The 14,740-nt window shown below is 35.5% G+C and overlaps 1 protein-coding gene across 1 annotated transcript; it reads left to right on the top strand.

Annotated features, from left to right (window-relative positions):
• Nucleotides 1-7,157: 7,157 nt before the first annotated feature.
• Nucleotides 7,158-9,726, top strand: LOC103327405 (large ribosomal subunit protein uL30y). Its single transcript, XM_008229726.2, has 7 exons — nucleotides 7,158-7,299; nucleotides 8,112-8,290; nucleotides 8,389-8,486; nucleotides 8,571-8,628; nucleotides 8,987-9,066; nucleotides 9,146-9,248; nucleotides 9,332-9,726. Exons 2-7 carry the CDS (start codon nucleotides 8,114-8,116, stop codon nucleotides 9,545-9,547), a joined length of 732 nt encoding a protein of 243 aa, XP_008227948.1. The 5' UTR covers nucleotides 7,158-7,299; nucleotides 8,112-8,113; the 3' UTR covers nucleotides 9,548-9,726.
• Nucleotides 9,727-14,740: the final 5,014 nt, after the last annotated feature.

Raw genomic sequence — 14,740 nt, 5'->3', positions numbered from 1 at the left:
AAAGACAAAATGAAGAGAAGTATCCTCAAGCTAGGAAAGCAAAAATCTGCAATATGAAATCAAGAATTTGATAGGGGATCTGTCCTCCCGCTCAGCTATGGCATTCCGAATCAAGAAGCTAAACCCACATGTTACTTTTTAATTGGTTGTTAGTGTGTTAAAATTTTCTAAGAACGTTTCACAATTTTTTTTTTTTAAAGAATCAATTAGAAAATAACAAGTGACTAATTTGAGATTTTTCTCTCTAAATAAACTCTACATAGATACTTGTATATTATATCATATTAAAATAGGCTTATTCATGGAAAGTCTAATACAAAATCTTTCTATTTTTGATGTGAGTGAGATTGAGACAAAAAACACTCGAAACTTTTTGTTGTGCACTAAAAAGAAACTTTTTGTAGCAAAAAGTTTCTTTTTATGGAGTGGCAGGCAGTGGCTTTTTCGTGGGCTAAGTGTGTTCTTGACTGGAGGCCTTTGTTCTTCCTCTCCTCTCCCCTCTTTCTCTTCCTCCCTTTCTTCTCCAGAGACAAATGGTTTTCTCTCATAGGTGATTGTGATTTGTTCTGATTTTTCCTCCAACCATCATAGGCGATTGCGTCTCAGCGTTGGATCTCTACCTGCGTTTTGACGTCGGATCTCTACCACCATCTTTTTTGCGGTTTCTTTATGTTCGGAATAAGTCACAGAGACTCTGTAGGTTCTCTGTGAGTTTTCATCTTTCCTTTTGTGAGAGCTTTTCACCTCTCCTTTGTGAGAGCTTTTTATCTCTCCTTTGTGAGAGTTTTATTTGTATTGTTATGGCTTGGTTTTTTCAAGCTTTGTCTATTTTTGATTATTCTGAGTTTGCAATCTTAGTTGGGATGCATATGCTAGAGTTTATTCGATCATGCGTGATCGTTAGTGGAGGCGCACTAGATTGTCTTAATTTTGTTGTTCGACCGCTCCGTTATTGTAATCGCCCTTTGTGGCTAGTTTGTTTTGGCCCCTTGTGGCTAATGGCTTTTTTGGCTGAATTATGAATGCAATCCTAGAATTTCTCAAAAAAAATATATACATGTATAAATTAAAGGGTCAACTAAACTTTTCACCCCTATTATTTTATCAATTAATTGACAAAGAAATAACTTTAAAGTTAATTACAAGTTGTTATACTATCGGTCCGTACATATCCGTCAAACTATCAACTTAATAGCTATTTTCCGGTGTGCCACTTAATGGGTTCATTTTTAGCATATCGATTCACTCAATGTAGAGGAATTTAAATATTCTTTTATTGATTTCATCATCCATATTACCACAGATTATTTGTCAACGAGATCTAACCTATAAGAAAATGGCATTTATTTGCATATCGATAGTCTCATGTTCGAACTCTCATTACACTTTAGTAGTGTGTGTGAGACAAATCTACTTCCCCATTATAATTTAGACTATCACTTATATTAAAAATAATAATAATTTAATACACCGAATATTGACATGTCAAAGTCATTTAGAAGATACATAAAGACACTAATTTTCCACTGCGAGAGTGACATCCCACTAAGTCCCATATTGGCTATATATATAGTTAGTGAGATACACGTACATATAAGCTCAGCTATGACGATATGGATAATGCTTCCCTCATTGCCTATAAGGAGGAACTTCTCCTTACCTTTTGTTTTAGAGTGCTGTATTTCCACTCATTGTCTTATTTCCCCACTCATCTTATCTTCAAAATTTTAAAAATAAAAGCACCTCTTTGTAAAATGACTTTGACACCCTGTCTTATTTCCCATAACCCACCTATTCTGCCCTCATCCTTGTCAAACACCACACCACGGACCAAACTCGAAGCTCAATTTGCAGTCCCTCTAGGACAAAGCCATTGACCCACAAAGAAGTTGTTGCAATTGATATTAGGGTTGATAGAAAGGAAGAAATCAAAACTCAAATTGAACTTTTCAATGACAAAAGTACACGTATCACCCTCATCTGCACCATAAACTAAATAGCATACTGGGCTAGTTTGTTTCTTTCCAAATCCAACTGCAACATTAACGCATGTATTACAAATGAACTACGAATCTGTTTTAATATTTTTGTGAAACTAAAAATAAACAATTTTAAAGGAAATAAAAAATTGAGTTAGGAATAATTCTTATTGCCAAGTTGTCTCTTAGCCATGGAAGCCAATATATATGTAATTATTCTATGTTTTTAGTCAGAATTCTATTTAATGTATGGGTAATGAGATTTGACAACAGTGCACAACCATATTTTTAGGTGGAGATGGTATGTCTAGTTACAAGCTGGCTTGTCCAATGTCACAAGTTTTTCGGGAATTTTTCTGGAATTGTAATTGAAGAAAAGAATTGGAAGAAGAATAGTAAGAGGTTGTTGGGTTTGTTTGGGTTATTATTATTATTATTATTATGCTTGATTTATACGTTTTACTTGAATTAAGAATTAAATGGTATTTTAGGGAATAATGATGGGTCGAAAGATAAGATTGTGTTTTTTCAAATTTACATAGTGGGTGGGGAAATAGGATAAGGGGGTGGAAATAGTAACATTCTTATTTTATATTCTCAAATGCGCATTTATTTTTTACTTTAATTATTCTTATTAAGAGGAACACGTGTCAGATTGTGATTGAGCCACATTAGTAGGCAAGGAGGAATTCCTCCTTATGGGCAAAAAAGGAAGCATAATCCTATATAAAAAGCACTTTAATATTTAATACAAATTTATAAATAAACTCAATCTTAGACATGTATTCCCAAACACTTATTTAAACATAGAAACACACCCAAAATCAACTCTAAAGTCAACAATTGTATATTTTTTGGGTGTGTTTATAAATGGGTTTTGAGTATGTGTAATGATGGGTTTTGGGTGTATTTATAAAGTGTTTTGGGTGTTGGTTTTTTTATAATTTCAGCTCCCATTTTAAGTGTTTTAGTGAAACTCCCAATATTTAATGCATGATGCGTACGTAGTATTATTAGGTCAAATAAACAAGCTTTGCACAGTGGAGAAAGATAAAAAAAAAAGAGGCAATTCTCACGACTTTTTCCCCATCTGTCATATCTCAACAATAATTAAGTCGGCGATGCATATGCATGAACCGCTCTAATTAAATTTGCGGCAGCTGCATGCATCATGCTTGGGACTTGAGAGAGAGAGAGAGAGAGAGAGAGAGAGAGAGAGCGCAAAGTAAACTCCTGTAGAGCCATTAGCATGGGTCACACACTTCACACAGCATTATTGCTTCAATGGAGGGGGGCCGGATTTAGACAATACAATTGGCTTTCGGTGTAAAGGTACTGCATGACTAAGAAAATGAGGTTATAGGACATATGCGCGAGCAGTACTCTGTCGGCGGTGCTTTTCATGTGGTGGATCATGATGGGGCCATAGCTAGCCGTGTGCCTCTTACACATGCAAGGAATGCATGCAATTATTTTAGTATTTACAGCAACTGAAATATGTAGTAAAATTAGCTGCAGATCTGCAGAAAGCCACCGTCCAAAGGTGTGTTTGCTTTAAGGACAGACGGCTAGCTGCCCTATTGTACATGGGCCTGAGTCTGACCATGAGCTGAGCTTAGCGAGCTAGGCCACTATGGTTAGAGAAGTTAGACCAGTTGGACATGTGCTTCATCAGTTTCAGAAACTCAAACAAACATTTGAAAAGCTAGTTCTTGGGTTCATAGCAAATTAAGGCCCGGTTTGGTTTCGTAATTAAAAAAAGTAAACTAAAAAATTATGATTCTTTTTAAAAACATTAGTTTTCATATAGTGATTTTAAGATCTAAAAACTTGTTTGGTATTGAACTCCAAACTATTTTTAAGATCTAGAAAAAATTAAAATTAAAATCATAAAATCAGAAACCCTAATCCCCAAATTGAGATTAATAAAAAAAAAAAGAAAAAAGATGTGAGACATAAACCCTATCAATTTTAGTGGTGTGCAACAACTCCAACTCATTGACGCTGCTTGAACTTGCTTCGGTGGTTTTGTGGTTATTGGTTCCCAAAGACAAACCCGATCGGGTGCCATACGAGAGAGAGAGAGAGAGAGAGAGAGAGAGAGAGAGAGAGATATTAAAAAAAGAAACTGTAAAAATTCATCTTTTTTGTTTTTAATACTAGGGGTGTTTTTGAATTTTTTTTGGGTTGAGTTTTTAAAAATGGGCCTACCAAATAAGGTTTTTGAACTCTGAACTTAAAATATGTTTTTGAATTTATAAAATTGAATTCAAGTAGGATACCAAATGGCCCTAAGCTTCTTGACATGCAAAGAAACATGTTTGGTTTTGCGTCCTTATTTACTGAAAATGCTGATGAATTAATGCAATTTCTGTGGAAAAACTAGGGTTCCATTGATGTTCCAAGAATTGCCATGCACGCCCTGCTGCATGGCCCGTTTGTAGTGAACTAGTGTTTAACTTTCCGCTAAACCAGCTTGGAATGTTTACAGCAAAGAAGATTGTGACAAATTTGGAAAGACTTTTAGGCATAAAAAGACGAAATCAAAAGAAAAATGTCCTTTTGTAGCTTTATTATAAATGATTCTGCAGCCCCCATCAAAATCTGAACACACTGAATGTGATTCAGAGTTGAGAATGCAAAGACATATTTTCTGCATGGAGAAAAGGACCAAAAGTGGGGCAATGTTAGTCTTCGTCCCCACTTCCGAGTCGACCAAACAAAGTCTTGGTCTGCTGCACTGGTTATATACCAAGTCACTGTCAAGTCACCCAACTTTTTTACTTTTTATTTTAAACAAATTGGAAATATGTGAGTGCTTGCTCATGACTTCGAGTCACCACACGATTGGATTGTGCAAACCATTAGATAGGAACTAAAGAATATTATATATCTAAATTCCATTCATGCCACCCACCACTTACAAATATTTGGAAATTAACAACCTAAATTGCTGAGATGGGTTAGGATAGTTGGTAAGGACAGTGGACCCACTATCTTTGCAATTAAATTTGAATTCTCTTTCTTGTAATCAGATTAACTTATAGTAACTTACACTAAGTGGCAGAGCCACTCCTAAACCAGGAGTGGCCTTGGCCCCCCAAATTTTTTTGACCTCTCTCCTATATTATATAATGTAATATATACAACTTATTAATAGATAATTTGTAATTTAAATCAATAGCCCCTTTAAAAATAATTAAACATGACTAATTTTGAAAAATTTAGTTCTAACATGTGTTTTGAACACTTATATGTATTTGATATACTTGTGTTTTTTGTCTCGACCCCCCCTCCCCCCCCCCCAAATCCTACAATTCTAGCTCTGCCCGATTTACATTATCACTTCTATTAAAAAAAAAAAACCCATATAAATATATACTCTTGCTTAAGGATAATAAAAATTAAGTTCTAAATATAATATATGTGCTCTACATATTGACAATATCCTCTTGCTGATATTGTGGCTAGTTGTGATAAACTCATGAATTAGTTTGATAGTTGTGCAGTTATGCATATCTACATAGAAAAGAATTGTGTCGCAGACGTATTAGCTAACTGGAGCTATAACATGGACGTGTGTTATTTTCATTAGTTATTGATGACTTTATTAGGGTGTCTCGTTTCCGTCTTATTTGTGTTGATTTTATGTAGTTGTGTTGTTTTTCTATCCAATTCACAATAATAATAATAATAATAATAATTATAATGTTAGTAGTTAGTTAGGTTCTAAATTTGAATTTTTCTCTATTTATCTCGATCTTATTCATTGTCGTTTATTATTATTTATTTGAAGATTAATTTGGAACAATGATCCCTTTTGTTTCAATCTTTTCGATTTTGCATCAATCCTTTCATCTCCCACCCTGTGAATTCAATGACCTGAAACCGTTTTATAATAGGTATTCACTCAATTCATAGTGGATCCCAGAAAGTCCCTCAAATAAATTAGTTTTGCCTTTTCATTGTCGAATTTACATATGAAGTGCATGCATGACTAAAAAGAAATATCAAGACAATTTGAACTTCTCTTTTGACAAATGCAATACAAAACCTTTTCCATCCGCCTAACTTTCCAACACAAATGCAATACATATTCTCTTTTCTTTTAGACCATTCTACAATCACCAGAATATATACAACACGAGGTAGACCGAAGATGCATTTTCCCAAAAGTGTTTGGAATCTTAAAAATGTTGATGAATACACAGATAATGTATAAACCATTTGGTAAATTGAAAATGAAATCCACCATAGAGATACTATGGTGAGGGGTACACTGAAATCATGCTAGCCAAGTATTAGGAATCTCTAGCTTGAGATATCGTAATGAGGGCCTATAGTGAGGGGTTACAAGTTGACTCATGACTTGATACTATGCAGTTAGATTAGGGGACTATATGGAAATGCTATAACGAGGGGGTTGTGGCAGGGTTCAATCCTACTATTCAATAAGTAAGAGAAAATATTGAACTTAATTTTTTTAAATGATTGAATAGTTGGATTGAACCCTTCATTCCACCCCCCATTGTAGCATCTCCTAAGGACTATGAACCTCTTATAGGTCCATTTTGAACCTATTTAAGCCATTCAATTCAATACAAGTTTGAGCCCATTTGAACTTGATTTCTTCGAACTTGAAACTATGTCTTTGTTTATTATTCAATTCAAACGTGGAGTCATTCTATAAGGCCCTTATATATGAGGTCATACTTATATTTTTTAACGGTTGGATCAAACTAATTAATTTGATTTAATGGTTAATCAATTTGAATCAACGATTAAGAGATAGAACCTTATCTAAGGGTCTTAACTATAGAATTATTGTTCAAGCGTGTGAGCATCAATCTTTGGGCCAAGTTTCCATCAAACCAATCTTTCACACTATTTCATGGGCTTTCTTTTGGAGCCTCCTGCTGACAAGTTGGACCTTTACTATGTTGCCTCCAATTTTTTTTGCAAGTTTGAAACCGAGTCCTTGGCTTAAGATCATTTGGGTCGCTAAATAGAAGCCCTAATTGCAATTAAATTTCGGGTAAAATTCTTCACCCAAACCTTCCCGAAATGGGTCAGCCCACTTCATTTTAGTTTCGAGTGGACTGAAATATCCCAACCCAGTTTCCAGCCCACGACAACCCTTAAAATCAATGGATGAGATCTATCTAAATCCTTCAGCATATCAAAGCCGTCCACCGTGTCATCACGAAGCACATATAAATCCTATAAAAACCTAAACTTACACTCCCGACCTCCTTCTTAGTAGCCCGCCGAGAACCCTAACCCTAGCCAGCGTCCTCCAAACCACAGAGGCATCAACTCGGTGAGTAGCTTCCGGATCCCAGTCTTCATTTTCGTTTACGTTTCGATTTCATGCCATTCGATCTGCAAATTTAGGGCATCAAACGAGTGATTTGGTGATTTATTTTCGTAATTTTGAATACTATTTTTTGTTGCTTCTGTATACTGTTACTTAATTTTGATTTGGTTGCTGAGAAAACGGAGCATAGAATAGCATTTTGCTAGCGTGGTTTGCGTAGCTGTGTTTGACAGCTGGGGAAGGAATCACTTTGAATGAATAGCATTTGGTTTTGAATCTAAAACATAAAGGTGTTTGCTGGTATCTTCAGGAGAACAGTGATGTTTATGTGCATATTTTCGTTGCTTTGTGTTTCAGCTGGAGTTCCTCTTTCTCACTTTGTTACTGGTACAGTTAGGAAAATGTGCACAATAGTGTTTTGACCCTTGTGTGTTTAGGTATTTTTTTCCAGAGTGTACTCATTGTTGTTAATGTTAGTTTTTGAGAAAATTAGGGTTGCAATGTCGTTGGTAGAGGCCTGGAATTGGCTATTTTAATTTCTTCTCATTTGTATTTTTCATATGGCTGTTTTTTTTAATTGTAATTATGATTTTTAAATATTTGTTTGCAAGATCCTCGTGAATTTATGACGTGGTCCGAGTTTTGTTGAATTTATCTCAGTTTCCTTTGTTTTATTAAATTGAAGTAGTAGTGCACTTTTATTTTGTGGGTGATACAAATGTGTTTCTCAGGCAATATTTTTATATCTACTGTTATATTAGGATTTTATTGAATGTGCTTGTTCTCTAACTGTTCTTCACATTTCAATTTTATAGAGATGGGTGAAGAAGTCAAGGTAGTGGTTCCAGAGTCAGTGTTGAAAAAGAGGAAGAGGGAAGAGGAGTGGGCTTTGGCAAAGAAACAGGGGCTTGAAGCTGCCAAGAAAAAGAATGCTGAGAATCGGAAGCTAATTTACAACCGAGCAAAGCAATATTCTGAGGAGTACAAGGAACAGGTACATGTTGGAAATTGATTTATTTTAGCAACCTGTAATGTTTGTCATCTTGGGCTGATTTTTTTTATTGTTAACAATAATTTGTTTAATCTATACAGGAAAAGGAGTTGATCCGGTTGAAACGTGAAGCTAAGTTGAAAGGTGGATTTTATGTTGATCCAGAAGCTAAGCTGTTGTTCATCATTCGAATTCGTGGGTATGTCCTTATCTGTATTTAATTTGAAACATAACTCCAAAGATTAGTGTTCTTTCTCTTATACGTTAATCTGTGAATTTTCAGTATCAATGCAATTGACCCAAAGACCAAGAAGATTTTGCAACTCTTGCGTTTGAGACAGGTAGCGCACTAAACCCTTTCACCTAGTTGTACTAATGTTTGCCTTCTTATGAAGGTCTTGTTGTCATTGCTTTGCCTTATTTATGGTTGTCTGGTATTTCTCCTTTGTATCAACTGTAGGTTTTCTATTTTTGTAGTTTGTTTGTTTGTTAGGCACTAGATGATGTCTTAAACATTTTAGGGGTTTTAGTCACAGTGAGCAACTAATTTTCATGTTCGAATGTGTATCCCTTGGACTGTTGAAATTGTAGCGCGGTGGTTCAGTTCATTTTGTATGTGAGCCTGTATATGAATCATCTTCTATATTCAACATTTTTGTTACATTTTTTTATTTTTTATTTTATTCTGTTCTGTAACAGATCTTTAATGGTGTCTTCCTGAAAGTTAACAAGGCCACCCTCAACATGCTTCACAGGGTTGAACCTTATGTCACTTATGGGTAGGAACATCTTTATATTTCTCTATTACCTCTAGATATGCCTGGAATGTTATGATTAATTGGAGGTGCCAAATTTCAGGTATCCCAACTTGAAGAGTGTAAAAGAGCTGATATACAAGAGAGGTTATGGGAAGCTTAACAAGCAGAGGACTGCCTTGACCGACAACTCTATTGTTGAGCAGGTTTGTGGCTGATTACTAGTGCAGTGTACAAGGTTTGGCAACATTTTGCTGCATCTTTTTAACATGTTCTAATTTTCTCACAGGCTTTGGGCAAGTATGGCATTATCTGCACGGAAGATCTTATTCATGAGATCTTGACAGTTGGACCTCACTTTAAGGAAGCAAACAACTTTCTATGGCCATTCAAGCTGAAGGCACCACTTGGTGGTCTTAAGAAGAAGAGGAACCACTATGTTGAAGGTGGAGATGCCGGAAACCGTGAGAATTACATCAATGAGCTTATTAGAAGAATGAATTAGATTGGCATAGTATTTACTCATTCCAGTGGTTCAAGGTTTTTTGTGTTGTCGGTAGAGGGGATCTGATATTATTCCTCTATTAAGTTGAACACAGTTTTCCGTTTAAGGTTCAAGACTTGTGATGTTGAAAATTTGTTTCACTTTTTGGAGACTTAATGCTAGAAAGTTTTGTTGTCTTACATTATCTTCGTGCCACTGTTGCTTGAGTTATTTCTGCCGTCATGCATAATTGCCTTGCCACTCGTGCAAAATTCAAAAGAACGAAGGGAAGAACAAGGTCTTGTTCATCACTAATTTAATGGTTTTGTCGTGGTGTTGCGATCAAAACTTCAAGATTCTTCTCTAACCACGGATCTTTTAAATAATACTCGCCCCAAAAAAATTAGTTGTGTAACACAACACGAAATCTATGTTAGATGAGTGGTTTGAAGTGATTTTATGGAGAAGATGTTTGTCCGAATCGCTTAAAATTACTTCCTTTCTAGTCGATAGAACTATGAATTCCTAGTTTATAGGACTTACGTACAAGTTCATTGTCTTAAATAGGGTTTATATACAAGTTCATCGTCTTAAACTAGCAAACTGAAAATAGCAAGTGTTATTAAACCATAGTAGTTGAATAGTTTTTAAAACACTTATGTACATGAGAACATGAGTCATACAAAGATGGTGGTTTAAAACCACAAATTATTTATGATTTGAAAATAATTACATAATAATATAATAGTATATGATTATTTAATTATTTGTTTGCAAGATCCTTGTGATCAACGAGCCTCTAATTCAAATGTTGAGAAAGCGCATAAACAACAGACCTATCCAAGTTCAAATGCGGAGAAAGAATGTAGGACTCAATGTCCGAATATTTGGCAAATTTGGGTTATGTCATTTGGCCAAATCAATGTTTTCACTCATTGCAAGCGAGTTCAATCACCTTTCTCATAAGTAGAGTAATTATAATATCACTTTGTCAAAAAAAGAAAAATTCTAATATTCGAAAAATAGCAAATTTTGGCATGATTTAAGAGCCTTTGGGCATCTCCCTTCGCTATCTGATTTTCAAGGGCAAGTTTTATTCACGGGCTCTTAACAATTGGTATTGTAGGCTAGGTTCATCATGCAATCAGACCATAATCCATGAAAGGGGCTTATAACATGATTGGTATTATGTATCGGTATGTTATCGAGTTATTGCATATTGGTTGTCATGTACTTTCTCCAAAGCGGGTTCATGAGTAGTAGAAGTGGTTACATGGTTATTAGTTGCTGCCTAATTGTAAGAGTCTGCATTTTCCTAGACTTTAGTTGTTGAGTAGTTGTAGGAGTCATGTTATCCACTTCGATAGTGGAGGCGTCATGTTCCCCTCTTTTTAAGCTTTCAATTAGAGTCCTTGTTTGTATAAATTCCAGTGGCTTTTTATTAATGAAATATCAGATATTATCCATTACTGTTAGCTTGTCTAACTTGGAGGTTTTGGGTTCCCTCGAAGCAACCCTTATTGTCTAATTGTTATCCCACCGAGCCTTCTAAATATTGCTGCATCCATAGGTGGCCGTAAGAAGAAAACTACATACCAACTCCCTGTACCTAATCGCCAATCACACGAGCCCTGTCCCAAGCACATGACATTGGTAGATGAATGAAGCCACCTCAAAGAAAGGAAAGCGCTACCATCCGGGCAGTCTCAACAAAGTGAGCGGAAATGAAGACGTTGGGTACAGAAGCTTGGTCAGAAGGCCTCCTATCATCCTCCTGCAGCTCTCATTACAAGTTGCTGTGATTTGATGCGGCAAATCCCCCTATCTGTGAAGTTGGCCACATATACAGAGAAGAATCCTGTTGCTGATTGCTTGCGGAGCTGGGCTGATGTTGAGGCCTAATTATAATTAGCAAGTTAAGTTAGAAGAATTTCTGCTGTTGTTTCCTCCAAATTTCTTGGACTACTAATAGCTGGAAGAGAAGACGAATAAGCTCTTTTAGCTCCTTGTTTACGCAGGTTTTTGGTCAAACTAATGTTTCCTTGACCATCTGAAAAGTTGACTTGACTTGGCCATATATTCGTGGTCGTGGGCGGCGATTGGTGCATATTCATAGTCCAATTACGTTCACGAGGGTGGGAAACCATTCTTAGATTAGGGTGAGCTCCACTCAGCGCAATTTATTTATTTATTTTTGCAAAAGTGCAAGCTTTGTGCTATTTTTCAAGAGATTCACACTACTCTCCAGCCAAAAATTGGCCACCTTCACCTGGGCTGACCCAAACGAAACGGAGTGAGCTTTGCTCGTGTTTCATTCATGGTTCCACCTTTTTGCTTCTTTTGGTTGAAAGAAAGAAAAAGGCAGGGCTGGGAGTCAACTGTTGATTTGTGAATCATGTGGGTGTGTGCATTGCATTGCATATATAATAGTTTTTCTATTTAAACTCTGTGCTCTTAGGTTCACCCTATATTCTAAGTTCATCTCAATTTTTAAGTTGGCTTGGCGAAACTTACTACTAATGCATCTTTATACATAAATAAAAGCTTAACAAAAACAAAAACCACAAATAAATGCAATGCAATACAAAACAACACTATTTAAATATAATTTTTTTTCCTACGAGCAGGGATGGACCCCAAATTTCAAAATAGAATGGGCTAAATTTACTCTGCATATAAACTTATTAAGTCTATCTCTAATGCTAGATAACTCAAACCCAAAATGTTCCCCTTTAAAATAGAACAATTCATGTATATCTCATACTCAAATAATTTTTCAAAATTCGTTTTGATGTTAATTTTACAATATTAAACAAAAAATTATTACAATTTTAAAGCTGAGGAATGGGGTGTGGTTTTAATTTAAACAGAAATTTAACGGGGAAGTGTGGTTTTTAATGTTAATTGTTTCTGTATGTGAAGATTTTTTGTTTGTTTTTATGTATGTGAAGTGTTAGATGTTAATAAAATTGGGTAAGTGCGGTGCAACATGGGGTGGACTAAAACGGAGAGGTGCCTCACACGCAACTCCACCAAATCAATGCACTAAATCTGTCAGTTGGGGTCCATTTACATGGGTTGATTGGAACTTAGGGTCCATTTAATTGAACTTCTTGTCCATTTACATGGGTTGATTGGAACTTGGGGTCCATTGAACTTGTGGTCCATTTACATGGGTTTATTGGAACTTGGGGTCCATTAACATGTTGATTGGAACTTGGGAAACCCCCGCCGCATCCCGCGCGGGGTGGGGGGGCGGGTGGTGTTTAAAAAATAAAAAATTGCCTAGGCTATAGTCCAAGTTAGTCATAAGGATGATCCGTCCATGCTTACTTAAAAATAGAATTTGAGTCTAAAATAGAGAAAACTTGTTTGGTAGTCCTATTTTTAAAAACTCAAACTCAAGAACAACTAAAAAACATCCCAATTATTAAAAACAAAAAATATATGTTTTTTCAGTTTCACAAGTTCTCAAAATTTTAAGATTTGAAAACAATTTTCAAATTGCATACCACACAAATTTTTGAATCTTAAAGATAGATTTAAGAACTCCTTGTTTTTAAGAAAAATCAAAGTTTTTGAGTTCCCTATTTGAATAAGATACCAAACGCCCCTTAAATTCTTAAATTATCGCTGCATTATTATTATTATTAATAAATTCTCTTTCATATATGTTAAGTATATTTGTACTGTACCTATGCTTTTTTGAAAAATCTCGGCCAGGCGGCCGCCTAATTGAAAAAGGGCTAGATCCACCCCTGCACCACACACCCTACACCCAAATGTTCGTCATCTGAATCTACATTAGACTTCTTAATATAATGCCCACAACTCTCACAACCTAAAGTAACTCTTACCTCACCTCTTTATATTTTTCCTAGCTCCATCAAACCTCACACCCGACACCATTGATGAATAAAAAACTCATCAACTATATGTCCTTTATATCACAAGTAAACGTCACATAGACTCTGTTCTGTTGTATGATTGCTCTACTGAGCTATATACTCCTTTGATTAATATAATTGATCTATTGAGCTAATTACTTCATTGATTATTCACTCCAATCCAATCAAAACAGATTGTGTTGTGTTGCTCTTTTAGATTGAGTTACCCTGGTCCGTCAGCACAAGTTTCAGGAAGCTACAAGCTACATCCAGTTGCTTATGTCTTTTTTTCTTTCTTCTTCTTCTTTTGGTCTCTGAACTGAAGCTTGAAGGTCAAGGAAGATAATTTTGAGAGGAGTCCCAAGCCAAGAAATAATATGGGTAGAGTCCCAGACTAAGAAATAAACTCCTCAATAATTTTGGGAGGAGTCTCAAACTAAGAAATAATCTCACATTACATACATCAATTGATGACCAACAAACTATGATTTGCATACTGTATTTATGGTGTGTGAAGAAAAGATAAGAGTGTAGTAGGTTTCTTGGATTGAAAGAGAAGAGTAAAATGACAATAGTGTAGAGGAGTTTGTGTTTTTTAAAAACTTAATATGAATAGTGGTAGAGTGTGTGTATAGATGTACTAGGGTTAATTATTAAGTTGGATGACATGTTTTATCTTTTTTACATAATAATAAAACTTAAAATTTAATAATTTAAGTATTGGGGCGAACAAAAAAAGTGTGGGGTTTTTAAATAGAAAATTCTTTGAAAGGTTTTTTCTTATGAATAAATTCTTTGTTGTAGTTGTTGGCGCCAACGCGTCTGACAAAGTTAGCTTGTCAAATGAAACTTCCAGCTTATGAATGCAATACTTCATGGCGCTGACAGAGGAGGCTCCAATCAAAGTATTTTTTGTTGCTTTGCACCGACGTTAATTTCCCTTCTTTTTTCCTTTCTTTCTTTCTTTAATGCGTTTGAGCTTTTCAGCCATTTTATTGACAGGAGTATTTTTGCTCACCACCCTTAATCGATGGTGCACATTACCATCAGCTGAAATTTTTTGAAAATGAACGGTGGGTGAACTAAGCAAAATGAACACAACAAGGCTAAAAATAAAGTAAACCGACTCTCTCTGTGTTTTTGTTTCGGGGTTTTAGTACAAGGGTTTTATAGTTACACTCCTTCTTTGAGGCCATAGAGGCTAATACAACAATGCTGGCACTTGTCTCTCAAGTGACTTATTTTACCATATTTTGTAGATATATATCATGAGGACCCAGCGCCATCAATCAAGAAGCAGGAACCAGGCGCCTGGAGCAAATGGTGC

The sequence above is a fragment of the Prunus mume genome, linkage group LG4 (genome assembly GCF_029339155.1).
Source record: "Prunus mume cultivar Tortuosa linkage group LG4, ASM2933915v1, whole genome shotgun sequence".
NCBI classification, from domain to species: Eukaryota; Viridiplantae; Streptophyta; class Magnoliopsida; order Rosales; family Rosaceae; genus Prunus; species Prunus mume.
Note: the sequence above shows the minus strand (reverse complement) of the source record. Positions and strands in the feature narration are given on the sequence as shown.

Coding starts and splice junctions, on each gene's coding strand:
- LOC103327405 (XM_008229726.2), top strand. CDS start 8,114: ATGGGTGAAGAAGTCAAGGTAGTGGTTCCAGAGTCAGTGTTGAAAAAG. Junction 8,291..8,388: donor CTGAGGAGTACAAGGAACAG/GTACATGTTGGA, acceptor TAATCTATACAG/GAAAAGGAGTTGATCCGGTT. Junction 8,487..8,570: donor TTCATCATTCGAATTCGTGG/GTATGTCCTTAT, acceptor GTGAATTTTCAG/TATCAATGCAATTGACCCAA.